This window comes from Oryctolagus cuniculus, chromosome 7 (genome assembly GCF_051225735.1).
Source record: "Oryctolagus cuniculus isolate XC-2025 breed Fujian yellow rabbit chromosome 7, ASM5122573v1, whole genome shotgun sequence".
In the NCBI taxonomy this organism is placed as follows: Eukaryota; Metazoa; Chordata; class Mammalia; order Lagomorpha; family Leporidae; genus Oryctolagus; species Oryctolagus cuniculus.
Window position 1 is genome coordinate 129,215,567 of NC_142873.1, and position 23,162 is coordinate 129,238,728.

At 44.6% G+C, this 23,162-nt stretch overlaps 1 protein-coding gene across 26 annotated transcripts in view; it reads left to right on the top strand.

The window, feature by feature from the left end:
* Window positions 1-23,162, top strand: part of ERI3 (ERI1 exoribonuclease family member 3) — a 146,665-nt gene that overhangs the window by 11,236 nt on the left and 112,267 nt on the right. For 11 of the 26 annotated variants that reach the window (XM_070078596.2, XM_070078594.2, XM_070078597.2 and 8 more), the window contains one exon: window positions 7,218-7,495. The exons of 6 other annotated variants lie outside the window; for them this stretch is intronic. In XM_070078596.2, coding sequence (XP_069934697.2) covers window positions 7,218-7,495 — 278 coding nt within the window. Of the gene's footprint in view, window positions 1-1,220; window positions 1,406-7,217; window positions 7,496-19,525; window positions 19,610-20,476; window positions 20,592-23,162 lie in introns of those variants that run through there. 9 more of the 26 variants (XM_089300801.1, XM_017346365.4, XM_070078606.2 and 6 more) reach the window with 4 other exon arrangements.

Sequence of the window (23,162 nt, forward strand, 5' to 3'; positions counted from 1 at the left end):
GATAGGAACTTGTCCTAGGTCTAGAAACCGAGGAAGCTATGGTGGTCATGGTCTCAGGTGCTTCCAGACAGCCGGGTCAGAACCACTTTCTGGTACCTTGGAGTCTGGAATGTACCCTTGTCTCCCAGTGTGGCTTTTAGTGGTATGAATTGAATCTAATCTGATTACCTCTAAGTGGTATGAGGGTACTTCCAAAAGTTTGTGGGAAAATGAAGTTAGAAGATATGTTTATTTTGGTGCAAAAATTTCTGAAATGCAGGCATGTGAGGAGTCTTTAAAAAGGTCACAGAAAATGTGTATTATGAGAAGACCGTGCTTTAGAAAGTACCCTGGATAAACCCATTCCCTCCCAGAGATTCCGAGTCTGTGTGGCTGGGGAGGTGGAGTGGGAGTAGACCACGCGTTTCATGATGGGATCCTCTTTTCCTGTCCCGGAAGCTCCCCTGGCCTGTGTATGTATTAAAGGCTGACTCCCTCCCTTCCCCCCTCCAGTAATGGAGGCTATAAAATGTCTATTTACCCAAGACACCGGAACGACTCCTCTGCGGTTCCACTAATCTGGTGATTTGGTGCGTCTTTGGTCTCTCAGGTAAATACAGATTGAGTCTTTTTATAAAGGCATATTATTTCCCTCATTAAATGTGTGTTTTGGCACATGTGTTATTTACCTGATAGACAGTAATGGCTGCAGAGGAGCCATTGGTGTCTGTTGTGTAAATAGTCTGCACAGAGACCATCCTCCAGGGGCTGTGGTGCAGGCCTGTGTTCTCCAAATCAGGCTGGCCCCATGGTAGTCCCTGTTCACCCCTCCGCTGTTCCCACTGGGAGGCTGATCCATTTATTTTGAGCAGAAATCATTCATCTTCTTCCTTGCCATAGGCTACTTACTATCTTTCATTTGTTAGGAAAAGCAAAGGATATCTGAGAATAAATGTTTGCAAACCCTAGTCTCTGTTGAAAGACAATTTGCAGAAATACTCAGAATCATAAACTGTTTCTTTTGAGTTCTGTCCCTTAACTAGATAAGCAAAGTCCCAGGTGATATTATAAGCGTTAGACCTATATTCTGCAAACCCCCTGTGACTTAAGTATGAAGATCTCAGTAGAAAAATGGAACCCTGGGGCTGGTATTATGGCATAGTGGGTTAAGCTGCTGTTTGCAGCACCAGCATCCCGTATGGGCATCAGTTCAAGTCCCTGCTGCTCCACTTCTGATGCAGCTCCCTGCTAATGGCTTGGGAAAGCAGTGGAAGATGGCTCAAGTGCTTGGGCCTCTGCACCCACGTGGGAAACCCAGATGAAGCTCCTGGCTTCCACCTGGCCTAGTCTTGGACATTGTGACCATTTGGGGGAGTGAACCAGCGGATGGAAGATCTCTCTCCCTCTCTGTAACTCTTTCAAATAAGTAAGTAAATTAATAAATAAAATCTTTAAAAAGAGAGAGAAAAAAAACCCCCTAAGATGCAAGGGCAGTGGTTTGCGACTTCAGGGAGGCTGGGGATGTTTCCTGAGAAGGTTGCATGGTGTCAGGAGTGCCAGTGAGGGGGAGCTTTTAGTGGGGGCTCTTTCGATGGAGACTCAGGTAGAGAGACTCTCTGAGCTGAGGGATGTTTTGAGGACTGCATTTTGCCACAGGAGAGCATACAGCCTGCCTACTGGGGGCACTACTCAGAGCTCTCACTCTAACACACTGTTTTCTTTCTGCCTTTTTTTTTTTTTTTAATTGAAATTTTTATTTATTTGAGGGAGGGAAAGAGAACAAGAAAGAGAATGAACACTAATTTGCTTGTTCATTTCCCAAATGCCTGTAGTGGCCTGGGGTTTGCTAGGCCAGAGCAGGGAGTCTGGAACACAATCCAGGTCTCCCACATGAGTGGCAGGAATTCAGCCACCTGAGCTATCAGCTGCTGCCTCCCAAGGTGCACATTAGCAGGAAACTGGAGTCAGGAGCAGAGCAGGGAATTGAATCCAGGTGCTCTGATGTAGTACACGGCATCTTAACTGGTATCTTGACCACTAGACCAAATGCTCACCCCTTTTTTTCTTTTTTTTAAAAAACGGCTTGGATTTTAAAATGAAATTTAAAAAAGTTTGGAAAAACCCCAATTTACATAAAAGTTGGAAGTACAAAGAATTTTTTTCCTGAAACATTTAAGGGTTAAATTGCTGATCTAATGTCACATCAGCTTGAATACTTTGCATGTATTTCCTACAGGCATAGACATTTTCCTACCTAACTATAATAAAACCATCAAAATCAGGAAATTAACATTGATATGTTACCTCCATCTCATCTTTAAACTCCATTCAAGTTTTTCCAGTTGTTCCGGAATGTTCTTGTAGCAAAATGGTACAGTTCAGAATCATGTGTTGCATTTAGTTATCAAGTCTCCTCAGTGTCTTTTAGGCTTTCCTCAGTAAGCATTCTTTGTCCTTCATGACCTTGATACTTTTGAAGATTGCAGGCTGGTTAATTTGTAGATTGTCCTTAATTAAGGATGGTAAGATATTTTCTCATGAGTTAGATTCAAATTATGCCTCTTCAGTAGGAATATCACAGAAATAATGCTTTGTTCTTCTCATTGCAACTTTTCAAATGTGCAGGATCTTGACTTATCCTTCTATTGATGATCTTTTTGATCACTTGGTTAATGTGATGTCTGCCAGGTTTCTTCATTATAAAATTACTCCCTCTTGTAATTAATAAGCATTTTGTGGAGAGCTACTTTGAAACTATATAAATATCCCTCATCAAGCTTTAGTTTTATATATTTATGTACTTATTGGCTCATAGTTCTCTGTTTTCTTCTGAGTATTATAATTTACTACTATCATTTATTGGCCAATGGGAGTCCCTTCAAGGTCACTTCTGTGTCCTATATTCCCATCACCAAAATATACTTAAAGTGTAAGTCTATTTCCATGAACTTTTAAAAAATGCCAGATACTATATATATTTTTTTGACAGGCAGAGTAGACAGTGAGAGAGAGAGACAGGGAGAAAGGTCTTCCTTTACTGTTGGTTCACCCTCCAATGGCTGCTGCGGCCAGCGCACCACGCTGATACGAAGCCAGGAGCCAGGTGCTTTTCCTGTTCTCCCGTGCAGGTGTAGGGCCAAGGACTTGGGCCATCCTCCACTGCACTCCCGGGCCATAGCAGAGAGCTGGCCTGGAAGAGGAGCAACCGGGACAGAATCTGACGCCCTGACCGGGACTAGAATTCAGTGTGCTGGTGCCGCAGGTGGAGGATTAGCCTGTTGAGCTATGGCGCTGGCCTCAGATACTATATTTTTAAAGTTGTTTATTATTATTATTATTATTATTATTTGAAAGAGCAAGAGGCAGAGACACAGAGATCTTCCATCTGCTGGTTCACTACCCAAATGCCTGCTATAATAGCTGGGGTAGGCCAAGCTGAAGCCAGGAGCCAGGAACTTCATCCTGGATCTCCCATGGGGGTGGCAGGAACCCATGTACTTAAACCATTGCTTGCTGCCTCCCAGGGTACACATTACACAGGAAGCTGGAATCAGAAGCAGAGCTGGGACTCACACCAGTGCTCTGATATGGGACTTAAACATCTCAAACAGCAGCTTAATTGTTGTGCCACAATATCCACCCCTTCCAAGAACTTTGGTTGTTCCCTTGTATATTTATACTCAACATTTACTTCTAGATGTATGCATCTAGTCTATACTAGAAACCTGTCAGTTCACTCTCTTACCACCAGTTCCATACATACCACAAATTTTCTCCCTTTCCACATTTTAACTCCTTTCTTGAACAGTGAGATACTTGGTTCCATTATCCCTTCTATATTCACTTCTTTGCCCAATCCCTGTGTATGTAACTAATCTCCCATGCTGCCACTTCATGAGTGTCTGTTTTATGCTGCCGGTGACTCTCCATCTCCAGACTTTCTCTAATGTGGTTGCCTTCCACACCCTGCTTGACTCTAACATGGGACACCACACCTTTCCACCTCTGTGTGGATGTCTTCACTTATCTGGTCTCTGATACTCTCTGCACAGACTGCCCCAGCTGCAGTTAGTATAGACACCTGCCTTGTCCTGATGTACTGAATGGTTTTAGGATTAAGTTTTTAGGAATAGGAGAGAAAGAACTACCCTCTGATGACTTATGTGAACTTAGTTTTGAGAAGTAACAGAAGTATGGAACCCAATGATTGTTGATATCTAGAGGCCTGACTTCCTAATATCTACATGTCTACTCTCAAGACTGCTATAGTTTTTTTTTTTTTTTTTAAGATTTATTTATTTTAAAGGCAGAGTTTCAGAGAGAGAAAGAGAAAGTACAGGGAGACACACACACACACACACACACACACACACACACAGAGCAAGAGAGCTTCCATTCACTGGTTCACTCACCAGATGGCTGCAACAGCTAGTGCTGGGCCAGGCCAAAGCCAGGAACTTCTTCTGGGTTTCCTGCATGGGTGACAGAGGCCCAAGCACTTGGGCTGTTCTCTGCTGCTTTCCTAGGTGCATTAGTAGGGAGGGGGATTGGAAATGGGGTAGCCAGGACTTAAATCAGTGCCCTGTGGGATCCTGGCATTGCAGGCAGCAGCTTAACCTGCTGTGCTGCATTAGTTACCCCTCCTTTAAAAAAAATTATTTATTTGAAAAACAGAACAACACAGAGAGGGAGAGACAGAGCCATCTTGCTTTTGCTGGTTCACTATCCAAATGGCCACCTCAGTCAGAGCTGGGCCACGCCAAAGCCAAGAACCAGGAACTTCATCCTGGTCTTCCACATGGGGGCAGGGGCCCAAGTGTTTGGGCTATCTTCTTTGCCTTCCCAGGTACATTAGCAGGAAGCTGGGTCAGAAACAGAGTAGTTGGGGCTTGAACTGGAATGGAAAGTTTTTGATGTGGGTGAAATCAGGTGAGAAAAGAAGGTGCCCATGTTGGCCATGGGAGGGACTAGAGTTCGTGAGGGGTCTTCAGAAAGTTCATTGAAAATGTGTATTATGAAAAAACTATGCACAGGTTTCAAATTATTTAAAAATGAGCTTATTTTAACTCCATTTTTCTATGAATTTTTTGAAGTCTTCTTGGATAAGGTATTCTCCATAGGAGGGATAGAGCTTTCTAGTGATACGAGAGACATGGATATCTCTGAGGTTGCCTTATTGTTGATTGTGATTGTAGGCCCAGAGTAAAGAGATCCAGGCTAGGTCAGATGGGCATAGCCTGATAGGATAGTAGTAGTAATAAGAGTAAGCTAATATTTATTCAGCCCATAGATGCTAGACACTGCTCTTAGTGCTTTAAATATGTTGTCCATTTCATTCTCACTTAAGGTACTATTATTATTGTCATTTTACAGGTGAGGAACAACAGAGCTTGCCCAAGGTGCCATGATTAATTAAGTGGCAAAGCCAGGTTCAAACCTGGAAGCCTTCTTTAATGATGATACTTAATTGTCAGTCGTGTTTGTCCGAGTCTGGCTGACTATGCATAATGTGTATACTCTATACACACTGGAGAATGTTCAGACTTTGAAAAGTCCATATGCATGGCCTGACTTGGAGGAGTTAGGGAACAATTTGAGGCCCTGAAGGACTTTGCATACAAACCAGAATGAGTAATCTGAGCAGATTTCAGCAAGCCTTCTAGAATGGTTGATACAAAGAATTATTTGGCCTTTAGATGGATATTGGTCCTTTTGCTTTTCCAAGAGATTCTATAGTAAAACTCAAGCCAGCCTTTGTCAACCTGGCCTGAGGAATTTTGGCTGCATTTTTGGAGAGGCTATAAAGCAGTGGTGAAAACAAGTGCCCAGCTTGTGCAGGATCTATGAAGAATTTAATATACTTTTCAGTCTTAGCTTCACTGAATCCCCACGAACTTTCCCTAGAAGGGTGAGGACCCACATTAATACATAACCTAGTCGGTAAGCAGACGAGTAAACGTGGTTCATTCAGTGAGTGAGGAGAGCTGGGAAGAGAAGTGACACTGGATGCTCGTTGCCCACTCCGTGCAGGTGGTAATGTCTCATTGCTTTTGAGTGTGTTCTGGACTTCTCCAGGTACTCTTGCCTCTCCCCTGGGTGGGAGCAGCCAGGTGCTCACTGGTAGCCATTCAGAGACAAGCCTTTGGCTCCGCTGAAATGAAACTTCTGAAGGTATAAACTATGGCCATTTTTCTGTTGAGCAGTGAGATTTCTTGTTTGAGGATTAAAGTTGCGGGAAATATGAGTGTTGAGTATAAAAGGGGAAAAGATACAAAATTCCTGCTTTGTTCTTATTTTTTTTTCTCTTTTAGGGAGTTTGAATTATTTGTGAGTAAAACTCAGGCTTTGATTTTTATATTTAGTTAGCCTTCTGAGGAGCAGACATTCTGCAAACTTAAAGGGAAAACCTAAAGGAAAAGTGATTCATTTTTTTTTTTTTTTTGCACATGTTCACTCAGAAAACTTTACTAGACTTTTAGCAATGCTCCCATTACTGCCACATCTGGGTTTTCTCTTGTTCTTTCCCTATTTAAAAAGTCCTGCAGTCATTCAGGGCCTCCAGTAGAGAGAGAGTCTGAAGCAGCAAATGGGAAGGCCTAAGGCTGTGGCCAGCTGTGCTCGCCAGGCTTGCTCAGTCCCCCAGGGTGCCACTTACACTGTGGGGGTTGGGTAGTCACTAGAGTATCCTGAGCAGACTTCACTGTGACCGGCATTGCTTGCCTGTGGGAGAAGGGAGAGAGTATATGAAGATGTCAAGGGCCAGGCAGCACAGACAGGGAGGAGTGGCTAGTAATGGAGCGAGGAGAGAGCCTCGGACACTTCTGCTGCATCTCGGAGTCTACTTAGCTCCCAGGACTGCTTGTGCAAGTGGGTCACCTCGTGTTACTCAGGGACCCGTAGCTTTACTGTTAAGTGTTGCCATCTGACAAGGGCCCACAGACCTTTTCTCTCTTCTCTCTTTTGAACTTCAGTGCTCTGTTTGCAGGTGAAGGCCAGTGTTGCATGTTGTTTTGAGAATGATCTGGGAGACTCAGAGCTGTAATAATGCTGCAGGTGCTGGTATCAGGGTCTTAAACGCAGTAACAAATACTGTGATTTAGAAGAGGGTGCCGAGATATGGGAGAGGCTCATGTTGCGTGGATATTCCTGAAGACTGATTGGAACAGGGCCACAAGTGGGTACAGTGGGAGGGGAGTAACCCAGGCTCTCTTTTTTTTCCTTAACTTTCCTCCCCTAAGTTTTAGATGCTTCTGGATGTTCAATGCTAGCACCTTTGCAGACTGGAGCAGCTCGATTTTCTTCGTATTTGCTTTCAAGAGCAAGGAAAGTGCTGGGCTCCCACTTATTTTCTCCCTGTGGTGTTCCGGAGTTCTGCTCCATATCCACCAGGAAGCTGGCGGCCCACGGCTTTGGCGCATCCATGGCGGCAATGGTGTCGTTCCCTCCCCAGAGGTATCACTACTTTTTAGTGCTGGATTTTGAGGCCACGTGCGACAAGCCACAGATTCATCCTCAGGTAACTGATGCATCGTTGCTTCAGAAAAGGTGGGGTGGGTGAGGAGGGAGGGAGGATAGTGTTGTTTCCTGGGAAGCAGACGAGCTTTCTCACATCATCCTGGCTTTTCGTGACTCATCTGGAGTCCTTGCCTCAGAAGCAGGACCTGCTTTGGGCGCACTAGGGTGACTGGGACCTGAGAAGTCTGTGGGGGAGAACTGGGCACATTGTTTCTGCTCTCACTTTGGGGAATTGAAGTACTTGCTTCTCTTCCATCCCCTCTCTCTTTCTCTCCCCTCTTCCTGTCTCCTGCTACTGCTTTTTGTTCTTTTAAGGAGGACTGTGGTAGCCAGCCTCCAAGATGACCCCCAGTATTCACACCCTTGGCAGTTCTCTCCCCCACTGAATCAGTGATGGTCACAGGTAAATTGAAGTAGTCCATGGAAGAGAAACATGTGGCTAATTTACAAAGAGCATTGCAGTCTGCCTTGTTCTTTTGGATCACTTGCTTTGGGGGAAGCCCACAGGCTACAGGGACACTCAGGTAGTCCTGTGGGAGAGGCACGTGTGCATGGGAACTGAGGCTCTTTGCCAAAAGCCAGTGCTCCTTGTCAGTTATGTGAGTGAGCTTCCTTGGAAATGAATCTGCCAGCCCCAGTCAAACTGTCAGCTGACTGCAGCCCCAGTGGACATCTGACTTCAGCCTCAGGAAAGCCCTCGGACCAAATGGCCACCAGTCAGACCCCTCCCAAATTCGCAACTCACAGGAACTGTAAGAGAGAACAAATGATTACTGATGTTTTGTGAGGTTTGTTATGCAGCATTAGATAACCTAAACAAATATATTCTTGCTCTATTGGAAAGTACAGCTTCTTTGCTTAGTGTCCAGCTGTGCTCAAAGTCCTCTTACCATGTAAAGTAATGGTACTTGAAGCATCATTGGCAGCTGAGAGGCACCTGTACTATGATCTGAAGTGCTTGGTGTTTGCTTTGAGGGGAAAATTGGGAGCTGATGTGGCAGTGTCTGTAGTGGGCTGCCTTGGTTGTACTGGCTCGAGGATTCTAGCTCTTCCCTCCAGAGCAGGGTACACTTTGGGGTGCATAGACCTGTTGCTCTGAGAACAGCTTTCAGTAGGAGGCAGGAAGGAAAGGGTACTTGGGAGACAGGAAGGAATGGAGTCCATTCAAATTAAACCAGGCTCATTTCTCATGGTTGGTTTTTCTATGGAGGGGTCTTTAGAAAAAGTAGCTTATTTTACCTGCAGCCAACACCACAATCCCGTTTCTTTTCCTTTTCTCTTCTCCTCTCTCCTGTTCTCTGTGAGAGCAGCCATCTGCCTCTGGGGCATTGGAGTCAAGCTTTCTGAAGCCTTGGAAGACAGGACCTGGATAGGGAGAAGTCCTAAGGGAAGAAACTTTAAGTGAAAGGGAATACCACTTAGGAGTTGCCCAAACCATTCTTACTTCCCCTGCTTTTGCTCTGGCCTGTGCTGTAAAGTCATCTGTGCTTTCTCAAACTCCTAGAGTTTGTCTGGCTTGGTGGATGTGCCTAGCTGGTGGGTTGGGAATTTAGGTTATGTAGATTCTGCCAGGTTGGGAGTCAGGGGTCCATATCCTAAAGTGCCATATTATTTCCCTTACACATGAAGATTTCAGTGACTGAGTAAGCCCTAGTTGGACATAAGACTAAAATCCAACACATCTCTGTTGCATGTGATTCATCCCTGTTCTGAACCCTCAGAATCACCTGGTGTCTCCGTTATGGCATCTCTTCTCTCCTGCTTCCTAGTACTTGCTTATGTATGTGTGTATTTCTTACCTTTGCGTTTGGATTATAAGGACAGAGAATTATGTAGCTCTGTTCTCTTGTTCTGCAGAGGATCTTGTCAGTGTTCCTGAAGGTGAAGCTTGACTCATATCTCAGTTTGATCTGTCATTGTTACTTTTTCTTTCAAGGACATTGTTCTTTTTATTTTTTTGTTTTATCTATCAATCACAGTGCTGAAGACATAATGCAATATAGATTTAAAACACTTGTATTACCAACCTGCTTCCCAGACTCAGGTACTGAAGGCTTCTAGACTCAGGCCAAGGTAGGGCTTTGGGTAGTTTACCAGGATCTAGGCCTGATTAAAGATTATCTCCAGGATCAATGAACCCTGATGATGTGATTCCAAGGGCACTTAAGGAATTGGCTGCCCTGGTTCATTATTAGCAAAGCATTAGCTGTTGCTTTAGAGAACTCAGGAAGAAGCATTTGCTGTCTTGCTTATCTTTAAAAGGGGGATACGAATGATCTTGGAAATTATAGACCCGTTAGTTTACTGTGATTCCAGAGAAGATACTTGACCTGATCGTCAGATAATCAATCAGCAAACAGCTAGAAGAGTGTGGGGTACTGAGTAATAACTTACATGGGTTTGTGAAGAAGAGCAAATCCTGTCAGATCAATCTACCTTCTTGCTGTGACATAATGATGGATTTGAGTGGATCTAGGGCAAGTGATAAATGTAACGCATCTTGACTTCATTAAGTCTGCACAGTGCTGTGAACAACAGGTGAGAAGCTGAGTTTGGGGCCAGATATCTATGTTGGACTATCCCTCGGTTCACCTCAGAAAAGGGGTGGGCAGCTTGAGACTTGTTGGCGGCAACTTTAAACCTCCCCCCCACCTTTTTTCTTTCTTTTTTTTTTTTTTTTAAATCTGGTCTTCTTTCAGGTTTGCGGGTAGTGGGATCCTGATAGGATTCAGAGAGAGCTTAGAAGATGGACTGGAGAACTTGTCAGTCCCAGATAGGACAGCATCCTTCCTGTGAGATCATCATCAGTCAGGTTCTCATTAGAGCCTCTGTGCTGGGGAGATCTTCTGGTCAACAAAGGAAGAGGAGTGCAAAAGCTTGGGAGGAGCGGACCAAAAATCATCACAGGGACAGGTATAGGACTTAGTAAGAAAGAAAAGAAATTGAATATAGTTTTAGTGATTGGTTTCTTGTGCAAGCTAAATAAATTCCTCATGTGGAGAGTAGTTCCAAGGAGTATGATAACTTGTTTTTCATTTTAATAAGGACGAAAAAGAGATGAATGTAAGTGGAGGCAGGAAAGATTGAGATTTGGGATGACAGTATGATTTGCAAGTTGGATTGGCTTTCCTTGGAACTCTCTCAGCTCGGCTGTTCACACGACAGTTTTTTTTTTTTTTAAGGTTTATTTGTTTATTTTGAAAGGCAGAGCAAGAGCAAGAGAGAGAGAGAGAGAGAGAGGGAGAGGGAGAGAGAGAAGGAGATATCTTCCATCTGCTGATTTGTGCCCCACATGGCTACAATGGCCAAAGACAGGAACCTGGAACTCTATTCAGGTCTCTCATGTGGGTCACAGGGGCCCAAGTAGTTGAGCTGTCTCTGCCTTCTCAGGTGCTTTAGCAGGGAGCTGGATCAGAAGTGGAGCAGTGATGACTTGAACCAGTGCACTTATATTGCAGGTGGCTGCTTAAACAGCTGCACCACAATACTGGCCCCAGCAGAATCTTTATGGGTAAGGTCTGCATCATGAGAACCATTCCAGCTCCTCTCCTGACGAGCCCCTGGTCTCTCAGTACCCAAGGTTTCTGCATAGTACATTAAAAAAAAAAAAAAAAAATGGCTGGTGCTGTGGCTCAATAGGCTAATCCTCCGCCTGTGGCGCCAGCACACTGGGTTCTAGTCATGATTGGGGTGCCAGATTCTGTCCCGGTTGCTCCTCTTCCAGTCCAGCTCTCTGCTGTGGCCCAGGAGTGCAATGGAGGATGGCCCAAGTGTTTGGACCCTGCACCCGCATGGGAGACCAGGAGAAGCACCTGGCTCCTGGCTTTGGATCAGCGCGGTGCGCCAGCCGCAACGGCCATTGAGGGGTGAACCAACGGAAAAGGAAGAGCTTTCTCTCTGTCTCTCTCTCTCACTGTCCACTCTGCCTGTCAATAAATAAATAAATAAAAAGATTTATTTATGTGGAAGGCAGAGTCACAGAAAGAGAAAGGGAAAGATACTTCATCTGCCGGTTCACTCCCCAAATAGCTGCAATAGCCAGGGTTGTGCCAGGTTGAAGCCAGGAGTCAGGCGTTTCATCCTGGTCTCACACTTGGGTGCGGGGGACCAAAGACCTGGGCCATACTCCACTGCCTTCCTAGTCTACAGCAGGACCTGAACTGGCATCCATATGGAATGCTGGTGTCACAGCAACACAACAGTGTCAGCCCTGTGCATCATACAGTTATTTTTTTTTTTAAGGAATTATTTTATTTATTTGGAAGACAGAGTTACAGAGAGAGGTAGAGCCTGGGTTAGGGGTGGGGTGTCTTCCATTCTGATGGTTCAGTCCCCAAGTGACCACAGCAGCCAGAGCTGAGCTGATCCAAAGCCAGGAGCCTCCTCTGGGTTCTCCATGTGGGTGCAGGGGCCCAAGGAATTAGACCATCTTCTACTGCTTTCCCAGGCCATAATAGAGAGCTGGATTGGAAGAGGAGCAGCCAGGACTCAAACCGGCGCCCATATGGGATGCTGGTGCTGCAGGCTGGGGTTTTAACCTGCTGTGCCACAGCACCAGTGCCCATAGTACACTTCTGATTCTTAGGGTATGTCGCATCCCTCAGGTGTGTAGGAGACAGAAATGGGTTTTAGACCAGGGCTTATTTGGAGGTTTGATATGGGCTTCATTTCTCTCATTGTCCTCTGGTTTTCAGAACTCCCCAAGTCAGCTGAGTGGGACTATGTTAAAACTAACAGGTGTAAACTCTTTTGTATTTGTGTAACAATGTTGGTTATAAGCATGGTAAAACATCTAGTATTTTCCATTTGTCATCATTTTTGCTGTTTAATTTTGTGCTTTGTTCAGCTAGGTGAAACTGGAGTGATTACTTTGCAAGAAATAGGGTTTCATGTTTTGGTTATTACAGTCATTTTATTGTTTTACATGTTTTGATTTAGATTAACATGATAGGTATTGGTTAGCTTTGATGCTTTTTCATTTGAAAACATTCTTTTCACTTAAATGCAATTTAGTTAACTTAAAATATTTTAGAGGTCCTGAATTTCAGAAATGAGCTCCCTTTCTTGTTTTAGAAATTGTTTCCTGATATAGAAGTAGATTTTTATCTGGTTTAGGAGAATCTTGGCTCCTTTGTCCTCAGTAGCAGGAATTCACATTGCTCATTTTGGAGTGGATGTGTATGGAATGATGGTTGTGACCCTGAGGCCTAGGGAGCAGCCTGAAAGCTTTGGTGGGATCTTTAATTGTGCATCTTTAACCTTGGGGCAAGTTTTCCCACCACCTCAGTGTTCAGAAGAGACCAAAGCAAATGTAAGTGAGGAAAATGAAGTATAGGCCACAGCGTGTGGGTGGGAGGAGGTAACCTCAGCTGTCCGGATGCCAGGGAGGGAGGGGCCAGCCCCTCTCTCCTCTGCGGGGAGCTGATGTCCTAGCTGTTGCTTGCAGCCCCTCCCTGAGTTCTCTCTGGTTATCCTTCAGGCTCCAGATAGTCCTCTCCTTGTGCTGCACAGCAGCCCTGACCACTGTTTCCCTTCTCATCTGTATTCAAGGGCCCATAACTTTGGAGAGAAATGACCTTTGGGGTTGAGGTTTTCTAGCGTTTGGTCTTTGTCCACAGGGGCTTTTTTTTCCCTCTCTCTTTTTACAAAAACCTTGAAGAGACTCCATCTGCATTTTGAGTTAAAACTATGAGTAAAGGAGTTTCTCTTTTATAGAATATTGTCCAGATGCCAGGTTATTTTTGGAGAATAAGGTGGGGGGAGGGTTGATGGTGGCATAAGAGAAGCAATAATACAGAAGAGGGCATTTGGAAGATTTCAGTGAGATCGAGAGCTGACATATTATCGTTATCTTTTGTGTGAGAAACATTTTGGAAAACTCTACAGAAAAATGGTTAAGATCGCTGCAAATCAAACTATATTGATTTCTTTCCTTCTGCTCTCTTCAGGGAGAAAGGCAGGGATACACACCCCACCCCATTGCTCTTTGCTCCATATTTAGCTTCTCTTGGTTCTTGTTTGCTGTAGTCTCTTAAGTGGACAGAGAGACAGTTCCTTGGGGAAGGAACCCACCCTTCCCTCCCCTTAGATTGCTCTGGTTGCAGTTCCCCCCATGGGAGGGGTTGGGGAGAATCCAGTTGTGGGATTGTGGCCCCTCTGCCTATGGCCCTAGTAAGCTCACACTTTTTTTCTGTACAAACAGGGGAAGGCACTGATGCTATTCTTCTAAACTGGGAAATGAAATGCAAAACCGACGTTAATGTAACATTATGGTTGAGATTAAATGCACCAAAATCAGGAAATTCAAAGTTATGCTTCCCACAGCAACTATAACTCAGCCTCATCTGGCGTGTGTAGTATTTTCTGTTAGTGTGGATTGTGTTATATGTTAAGACATTAAAGTTAACACCATAAGCAGAGCACAAAATGCTTGAGGGGGCTGAGTTATGACGACTATGTGAGCTGTAAGTGTTCTTGCACAGGCTCCCGACTCCTGGAATAATTTTTCCCTTGCCTATCAGACCAATTATTGCCTTTCTTTTTAGTTATATCTCTGCTGTAACACATCTTTTTTTCCAGGGTCACTATAAATGAATTCCTTAATTGGTGGCCACTGATGGTGGTAGGAATAGAGTGGCCCACTAGGCCCTTTTGTCTTTTTTGTCCCTGCCTCCATAAATGTGGTGCTTACCCCTCCCCCTCCCAAGCCATCTTCCTCCACAGGCTGCTGTTTCCTGGTGGTCCCTCATCAAGCCTGGCCTCCCCCTGACTCTGCTTGTCTCAGGCACTCCCTGCATGGGAACAAGTGTCTGCTGTGTCCCGCTCTTGGCCGTGTTGTAACTTCACATGGAAGCCGAAGAGCCTCTCTTTATTTGGAGCAGACATAGCAATGTGGAACCAAAATATACATATCAGGCAATGGGTCCATGATGCATGATCGTACTGCCTTATGTATTTGGCACTGCAGAGCACGATCAAAGTGGGTTTATTTGCTCTATTCAGATTGCTTCTCTGCCTTCCTCAGGGTTTATACCTTTACGCTTCCATGGTGTGTAGTTAGGCTGTGGCGTTGAGGGGGTAGGGCCAGAAACTTTCCTTGGGGAGCACTGGGTCACTGGTAACGAAATCACCACATAATTTAGTGCAAATCAAGAGTCATCCCCCTTCACCTCTTATTATCCCTGTGGCCTCCTCAGGGCTGAGACAGCTGCTGGAGTACAATTTTGTTGTGCACTGGGCTAAGTTTGGTGATGGGGAAGAGTTGTATAGAATAGAGCCATTGATAAATGGTGAATGAAGTCAGGGACTGTAAAATAACAGTGTCACTGAACTGCCTTTGAAAATTTTTGTTGGACATGACAAAACCAGCTAAGTCAGCAAAGGAGTGGGGAGGACCTCATTGTAAGCACCTTAGTGTCAGATAAAAGGCCTCTTGTGCTCTTTGGATATTGACTTCAGGCTCAGGGTTAGTTAGATGCTGGTGATATGAAAATAAGCAAGAAATGACCCCTGCCCTCAAGGAGCTCATAGTTGAGGGTAGACTTAACTGACCACTGCTAAGCAGTCTGATGGCTGCCATCATGTTATGGGAGTGACTGGCCCTGCTCTCAGTGTAGGGAAGGGCAGGAAAAGGTTTCTGTTATAAGCAATTTAGGACATCTGGGAAGGCCAAGCCAGCCTCAGGCTTCTCAGAACAGTTAGAGCAGGAATACAAGAGGGGTTCATAGAATAAACTGGGGTGAATTGGCCAAGCTCAGAAAGAACTGATCTTGATTGCAGGCTTATTTGTGAGAATGTTGAAAATGAAAGAGAGGTTGTTGGTAGGATTATCTCTATTAGTTATATAGAATTTCTCACATTCAAGCTAGATGGTCTGACTGAGATATAAGTGAGAATATGGAGGCTAGAAGAGACTAAAGAGAATTTTAACTATAAAGTGTGGACAAAAAGGGTGAGGGTCAGAGTGGAAATGCATGAACTGAGGCAGGCTAATCTGATAGCTCAACTGTCACTGAAGGTAGCAGTTGAGACTGCTGAGTCTCCAGGGGGAGGTAGAGGCTGGAGGACATCAACACTGCTCTGCTTCCAGTTGGGATTTGGCTCTGCTAGAACCTACTTTCAGTAGACAAGGGAGGTTTAGACTCTAAAAACAGATAAACCTCTGGTTGAATAACACTGAGAGAAGTGTGGAAAGATCAATGATGAGGCAAAAGGATCCAGGTGACTAGAGAAAATTGGCCAGAGCAGAGGGAAGTGGAGGGCACTCTTAGCAGCAGCAGCAGCAGGAACACAACCACAGAAAGAAAGCAGAAGGTCTGGTGGGGGCGGGGTGAGAACTCTGGAGGAGTGGTTAGGACAAGTCCATAGGCCTCACTTCTCCCTGCCCGTACTCTGCCTTGTTTTTCCTCTCCCCTCTCTAGCTTACATTACTTTTGTAGGCTGATCCTGGATGTTTGACATGAGGAAACTGATATTAGGGAGATGCTTTAGTTCTCCATCTCTGTGTCTTGTTGGGAAAAAGGATCCTGCATCATTTTGATTAAGATGCCATTGTGATGATTATTTTTTATCCTCTTATCCTGGGTGTTCATACTTAAAGAGCCCCCACAGCTTTACATTTATGTGATGAGTTTTGTGCTCTAGCTGTGAAAATTGAGCCATAGACTAAAAGCCTGCAGCAAGAATGGTTCCATATGTCTCCCACCCCACTGCCAGGTTGGCAGTCTGCAGCAGAAGAGTGAGCATGCTGGCATGCACAGAGAGGGATTTGTACATAGTAAGTGCAAAACCATCTTAGGTGCTGGGAGGATCAGAAAGGAGAGACAAACATAAGGGAAGTTTTTATTCTGAAGAAGCGGTGCCTTGGAGTGGGGTGCTGTTTGGGTCCTATTCCCTGCATGTGGTTGACCATGGGGAGATCTTGAAGGCCTGTGGACAGTAAAACAGGCCTGTTACATGAATGGCTCTGCTTCTGTTCTGGTGCTAGGGTCATTGTCTAGTCCTGGGGAGATTCCTGCCAAGGGCTGACCTGGGGACTAAATGAGGGCATTTGGAGATGCCCATGTTGCAAAATTAAAGGAATGTACAGAACTCACCATGCAGTTGGAGCCAAGTTTGTGAGCCAGAAAAGGAAGTTTAAAGGTATTATGGAATGGAAGGGAAAAAGGGAGAAGCAGAAATAGATGTTGCAAGCTAGAATTCATGGAAGTGGAGAGGAAGATGTTCTAAGGTGTTAAAAATGAGTGTGGAGAAACTGAGTAGGATGTGTCACTTGAAAGGGATGGTGGTGGGATGGGATAAGTTTGTGATGGTGGGATGGGGAAACATTATGTGGTAGCCCTTGTTTATGCTTAGAAAGAATCAAATTTGAGGATCATATTCTTACATAATCCCTATAACTCCCTTGGACACTGGGAGTCAGTGTTGCTAAGAGATTTGGCAAGGAATCCCTAACTGTCTTAAGTGGGGTGCTTTGGGTTGAAGTTCAGTGCCAAGGAGAACTGTTACGGTTGAGCTCCTCAGTGGTAATGTAGATAGTTACTCCTCAAGATCTATCTGATGCCCTCCTTGGCCATTGGCCTAGGGGAGGTAGATAGTGATGATTAGGTGGGTAGGGTAACTGACTAGAAAACTTGGATTCTTGCTCTCCAAAAATGTGATGGAACAGGGAGCCATGATTTGAGATTGCTGTGTCTAAAATAAATGCAATGTTTACAGGTAAAATTTTAAAAACACCAGCAGCATTTGAAAGTACAGTTGATCAACTCAAAAGGGATTGGTAGGTTGTTGGGATGGGTGAGGTAGAGACTGATGAATGGGATGAGACTACCATTTTGATGAGGTTTCCTTCCATTGGAAAGATAATACGATGAGAGGACCAGTGTTAGGGGTAAGCCTGAAAGGAAGTTCATAGTGATGGTGGTGGGTAATATTGGCAAGGAATCCCCAGGATACGCGGGGGTTTCTGTGATCCTCTTGCACTTGGTGCCCAGTGTTAGACCTTTCTTAGGACTAGACGCAGTAAGACAGACTAGATAAACTTTTGGCTTTTGTCTATAGTAGGAAGTCTTCATAGATGAGGTATCCAACCCTCCTTTTTGGTTTCATGTGCACAGAAGGAAGGTGCTTTCTAGAGGGCTTGGAAGAGTAGTGCGCTGAGCATTCTGGAGGCAGCCAATGCCCATGCCTTGACAGGGCTCCCAACGGGAGCAGGCATTGCTATGACAAGACCACTGCTTGCCCGCTACCTGACAGAGATGTGCCAACATACTCTGTGAGATTTGGTATGTGACAGACCGATTTTTCTCCCCTAGCTCTTGGCATCAGGGAAGATGAATGTCTGGTGGCAAGAGCCAGGGGTGGCCAGCCTCCATGAAGGGCTTGCCCCAGGGCCATAGCAGTGGGCCCAGTACAGATTTATTTTGAGAGGAGAGCTGAGGGCCTTGGGCTGTGAGTCTCAGCGGTCCCTACCTCTGAGATAAGGAGTTAGTCACATAGATGTTCTAGACCACACCTTTGCTATTCAAAGTGTGATCTGAGAACCAGAAGTATCTGTGTCACCTGGGAGTCTGTTATAAATGTAGAATATCAGGTCCTCCTTCAGAGCTAAACAAAATCCACAATTTGATAAGCTCTTCAGGCAATTTGAAGTCTGATTAACACTGTTCTAGTGTGAACTGGTGGTTCTCCAACTTTAGGGAACATCAGAATCACCCACAGGATTTGTTAAAACAAAGATTGCTGGCTCCTCCCACAGGGCTTCTGATTTAGAAAATCTGGGATGGAGGCCAGACATTGCACATTGCATTTCTAGTGAGTTCTGGGTGGTGGCGTGCCTTTGCTTTCTCATCTGTGCTGTAGGGGAGTAATTCCTGGCGGCTTGCAGAGATGTGGGCTCATAGGAGCCAAGATGTCAGAAAGGTATTCAGTGCATTGTAGGCAGATGTCACTCTGAGCATCACTTGCTCATTGGGCTCTTTAAATCTCTTGTTATGCCATCATGAGTGCTTCCCCATCCTGGTTTCTGGCTGTAGGTGTGAACAAAGGACATGGAATATGCAGAATTCCTCAAGGGGATACAGTCTTCTGAGATCTGCAGTTCCTGGGCCTGTGGATGGAGATTGCTGATCAAGGCCTCCAGAAGCCCAGCCAGCCAGCCAGCTTCTCTGGGCTCCTAGACAAGCTGACTGAGTGGGCCTGGTTCTGCCTTGTTCACCTGTTAGCCACTCCCTTCACCTCCACGTTGGATGCCAGAACTTTACAGAACACGTTGGTACATCTCTGTGGCTAGGAAGCAAGTGGTCTTTTCATAGCAGTGCCTGCTCCCGTGAGGAGTCCTGTCAAGGCCAGGGTATCAGCTGCTGCCAGAGTGTTCAGCACACTATTCAGTCCTCCCGAATGTACCTTCCAAAATTAGGATTGGATACCTCACCTATAAAGACCTCTCACTAATTTTGGGCAGTATTTGAATTGATTAGAAAAATGGTCTTTGTCTAACCAAGCTTCTGATTCATCATGTGGTCCTGAGCAAGTTACATGACTTTTCCCCACCTTGTAGGGGGAACAAGCTTTGGCTGAACAAGCTTTGGCTGCATGTACAGGATTCCCAGACTGTGGACTTTGGACCTCCAAAGTGAGGGTTGCTAAGGTAGAGGCTGTTGTGATGAGATCGATACAGCATAGTGAGACTGGTGCTGTGAAGTAGTTGGTTAAGCTTCTGCATGTGGCACTGGCTTCCCATATGGATTCCGGTTTGCGTCCAAGCTCCACTTCTGATCCAGATCTCTGCTAATGACCTGGGAAAGCAGTGGAAGTTGGCCCAAGTCCTTGGGCCCTTGTACCTACATGGGAGACCTGGAAGAAGCTCTTGGCTGCTGGCTTTGGATGGACCCAGCTTCTGCCATTGTGGCCATTTGGGGAATGAACCAGTGGATGGAAGACCCCTCTCTCAGTGTCTGCCTCTCTCTCTAACTTTTCCTCTCAAATAAATAAATCTTTTTTTTTTTTTTTTTTTTTTTTTTTTAATAAATAGGTACAGCATAGTGGTTAAGAGCATGGACTCCAGAACTAGACTCTATGAGTCTTGTCTCCACTACCTTCTAGCAGTTGACCTTGGGCAAGTTACTTGTACTCTTTATGCCTCAGCCTTATAGGACTGATGGGAGAATAAAATGAATTAATATATGTCAGTGTGAACAGTGCCTGGCATATAATGGTGTTATGTGTGAGCTGTGATGGTAGAATCAGTGCTAGTACTATTCTGACTCCTGGCCTCATAGTAAGCTATTGAGGTACAGCAGGTGCCTGGGAGATGGTCCCTTTTTCTCCAGGGTGCACAGAGAGTCACCAGGCCCTCTGTCAGCGTAGTGGACTAACCAGGGCACTCCCCAGAGAGACTGTTTTTGTTTCATTGGAAGGTGGAGTCGGGCTTGGCACCACCTCTCTACTTCCATGCCTTCTCTTAGTGCTACTGCCTCCAGAAGTCCTCTCCTGCACACAACCTGAGATTTGTTCAGATTAATTTTGTTACAACTATTTGTATACATGTAGCTACTAAGAAATCATTTGGTTGTTTGCTTTCCTGAAGGGTCAGCTTCCCAGAGGCCACCAGTATCTGCTTACCCGCAATAGTGTATGTAAAAGCGTTGGGGCTGAGGTTGATGCTCATATGGAGGTGGACACAGGAGTGTATACCCCTGAGTGAGGAAATGGTTTCTGAGGCTTTTGGCCTCTTTTCATTTATTGGTTCTATTTTTGTTTATTTTTGGAAAATTCAGATTTCAGTAAAGGTAAATTATAATTCACTCTGCACCCCCACCCACCTTGAGTAAAGAATAGCAGTGTCTATTTTTGGCCTCTTTTCTACATTTTAATTGCTTTGGGGTCTATGGGGATGCATGAAGGGGGACATGAAAGTGAAAAATCAGTCTTTATAAAGCTCTGATTTTTTTTTTTTTTTACCCTTCCTCGTCCTGAAACTTAGAGCATCAGCTCTCATCTGTCAAAGTGTAAATCAGCAATTAAAACCCAAACAGCCAAATGCCAAAGATGACCTGAAGCACAAAGCAACTGACAAACAAGTCCGGACAAATCGACGGGTAATTTATAAGCTTTGCCCTAAAATCTAATTATTTGGCAATTCGAATTTGCAGCCAGGCAGGGCTCGGCAATAAATTTAACCCGCCATAAATTATTTAGGAGCAGGCTGTGGTGTAAATCAAAACCACGAGTGTTTGTTTAAGAAATAAGCTCCTTGTGCATAAAATGTCTGTTTTTTTTTTTCCTTTTCCAAGGGAGAAACTGTTAAGCAGACCGTGCCCCATTGCCCAATATAGTCCTCGCTTCTCTCATCTAACTTCCCTTCTTCCCTGAGACTAGGAGGCTCCTTGGATCCTTGGAGAAAGGGCTCACCTTTGCATGGGACTTGCATCCAGAACCAAGTATATGAAAAATTCTGCATGTTTGCTTCTCTATCTTGTGGTATAATATTATTTTTTAATTTTATCAATCCTTTGAGTACAGGAACACCGCTTGTGGGAATTTTTTTTGTAGGGTGGAAGGAAGGGATAGATTGGTTGCCACTGTTTCTGAATTGAGAGAATGCCAGATTGAGAACGAGTAGCCATGAAAAATGATCCGCATATTCCCTTATTTCAGGTAGGACCATGGAAATAGTTCAGGTAGAGGAGAATCTATGCTTTGGAAAAAGGGCTAGAATACTATACTTTTGGACTCTCAGTGTCACTTCTGTCCTTTCTGCTTAAAAATCCTTTTTGTTGGTGGTGTTCTATCTTCAGCTACAATTTTATCACTGTAGACACTTTAGATGAAAGGGATTTGAATACCCTGAAAGCCACATACACATTTATTTTTTGTATCTACCAATTGTGGGTGTGAAATTCCATTTGAAATACTCTTGCAGTTTTGTTCTCAGTTTATCAGGGCAATCACTGAGGTTCCTAGTTGAGCAATTGGAAAGCAGCTAGGTTTAAAATCTCTACTTCAACTCTCTTAAAAAGGCAAATGAACATAAGTTTTGTTTAACACTTCCTTTTTATTTCTCTGTCTTCTCTCCTCTAAAAAAAGAAAGAAAGAATAGAAATTGCAACCAGCAGTTTATTGAGAGAGAGATGGTGGGAACAGTATGCTTGGAACCTTGCATATTTTGACAAATTCAAATTTTGAGGCTTTTGTTCTTAATTGTCAAGTTGTGGCCAGTCCTATTCCCCATAGCAGATCAGTGTTTTGGGTTTATGGTACTCTGTTCATAATGATGTAGGATAACCAGATTTAGCATGAAAGTGTCTTGTTCCAGGGAAACAGGACAGTTGGTTATTCTAGGTAAAATTTGTTAGCAATTGAGGGAAGAAACTATTTAGGAATGAGAATGCAGATATAGTAGAAAGTGCTTTGGAGTGCTACATGCTTGGGTTTGAATCCTGGCTCTCCTGCCTACTGTCTTTGTCATCTTAGGTAGATCATTTTACCTCTGATAATGTGGAGAGTTATGTGAAAGCAGTGTTTTCTCAGAGCCGGGCATTTAACTTTGCTCTTCCACTTTTCAGCCCTTTTCTATAGTTACACAGTAGTTGAGAGAGTAAGGACTGTGTGTCAGAACTGAGCCCGGTGCTAGAGATGCAAACCAAAGACTTCTTCTGGCTTCTGTCCTCCCTGAGCACATCGCCTAGGTCATGTGTTAACTGTAGCCCCAATGGAGGCTTTGCAGTAGCAAACCTCCAGGACTCCGTAGTCTACCCTTGCTGCTTTCCTGCTTTGAGAGCAGCCTCTGTTTTTAGGGACTAGCGGACAGTTATCTGCAGAACAGTCTTCCGGGCTAAGGGAAGACTTTTTTTGATCCATCGGAATTTGAAAGCTGCTAGTCCTACTCACAGGAAGTCTCATTTCCCCCATTTGGCGTTCCAGCTCTGTACGTTAGCAGTCTAACTGTGAGCCAGTGCTTTCACTTCCTTGGGCTTTAGTTTATTTGTGAAATAGGGATAGTGATGATTCCTGACTCTTAAATTGTTAGGAGGATTAAATGAGATCTTTCCTAGAGCACTTAGCACAGTGTGTGCCGCATAATAAGCAAAAATGGGAGGAATAAGATGATTCCATTCTCCTTTTGTCTTTATGTTGAAGGCCAGCTCCTTCCCACCCTTTGCTTGGACTGTTGACTATCTCATTGTGTTCATTTCTGTGACCACACCCAGCCCCTCCCTGGTAACTAGTAGGTGCTTAATAGTATTGGTTTATGATCTGATGATGAAGATGATCAGGATTAATAAGGGTAAAATAAGAACATGTATGTGTGTGAAAGCATACTTTTGTAAATGGAAAAGCATCACATGTTGTATGCCTCTCCACTTAAGGCATTTATCACAGTGCACTGTTCACTGTTCACATCTTTCCTGATCACTAGTCCGTGCACTTCTCCCAGCCAGAGACTGCATCTTGTATGATGTCCTGTAAAAGGAGGCTCTCAGGCAGCTTACTTGAATGCAGATGGATACAAGGGTATGTTGTGAAGCTGTTATTAGGGGAGGGGAAGAGGGCTGATTCCTTCCTGGTGCTACCGTTGTGCAAGAAGACATTCAAAAACCTCTCCTAGGGGAATAGTGACATTGGATGAGGGAAAAGGGGAGAGGCAGGAATCGTTTTATGAGTGCAGC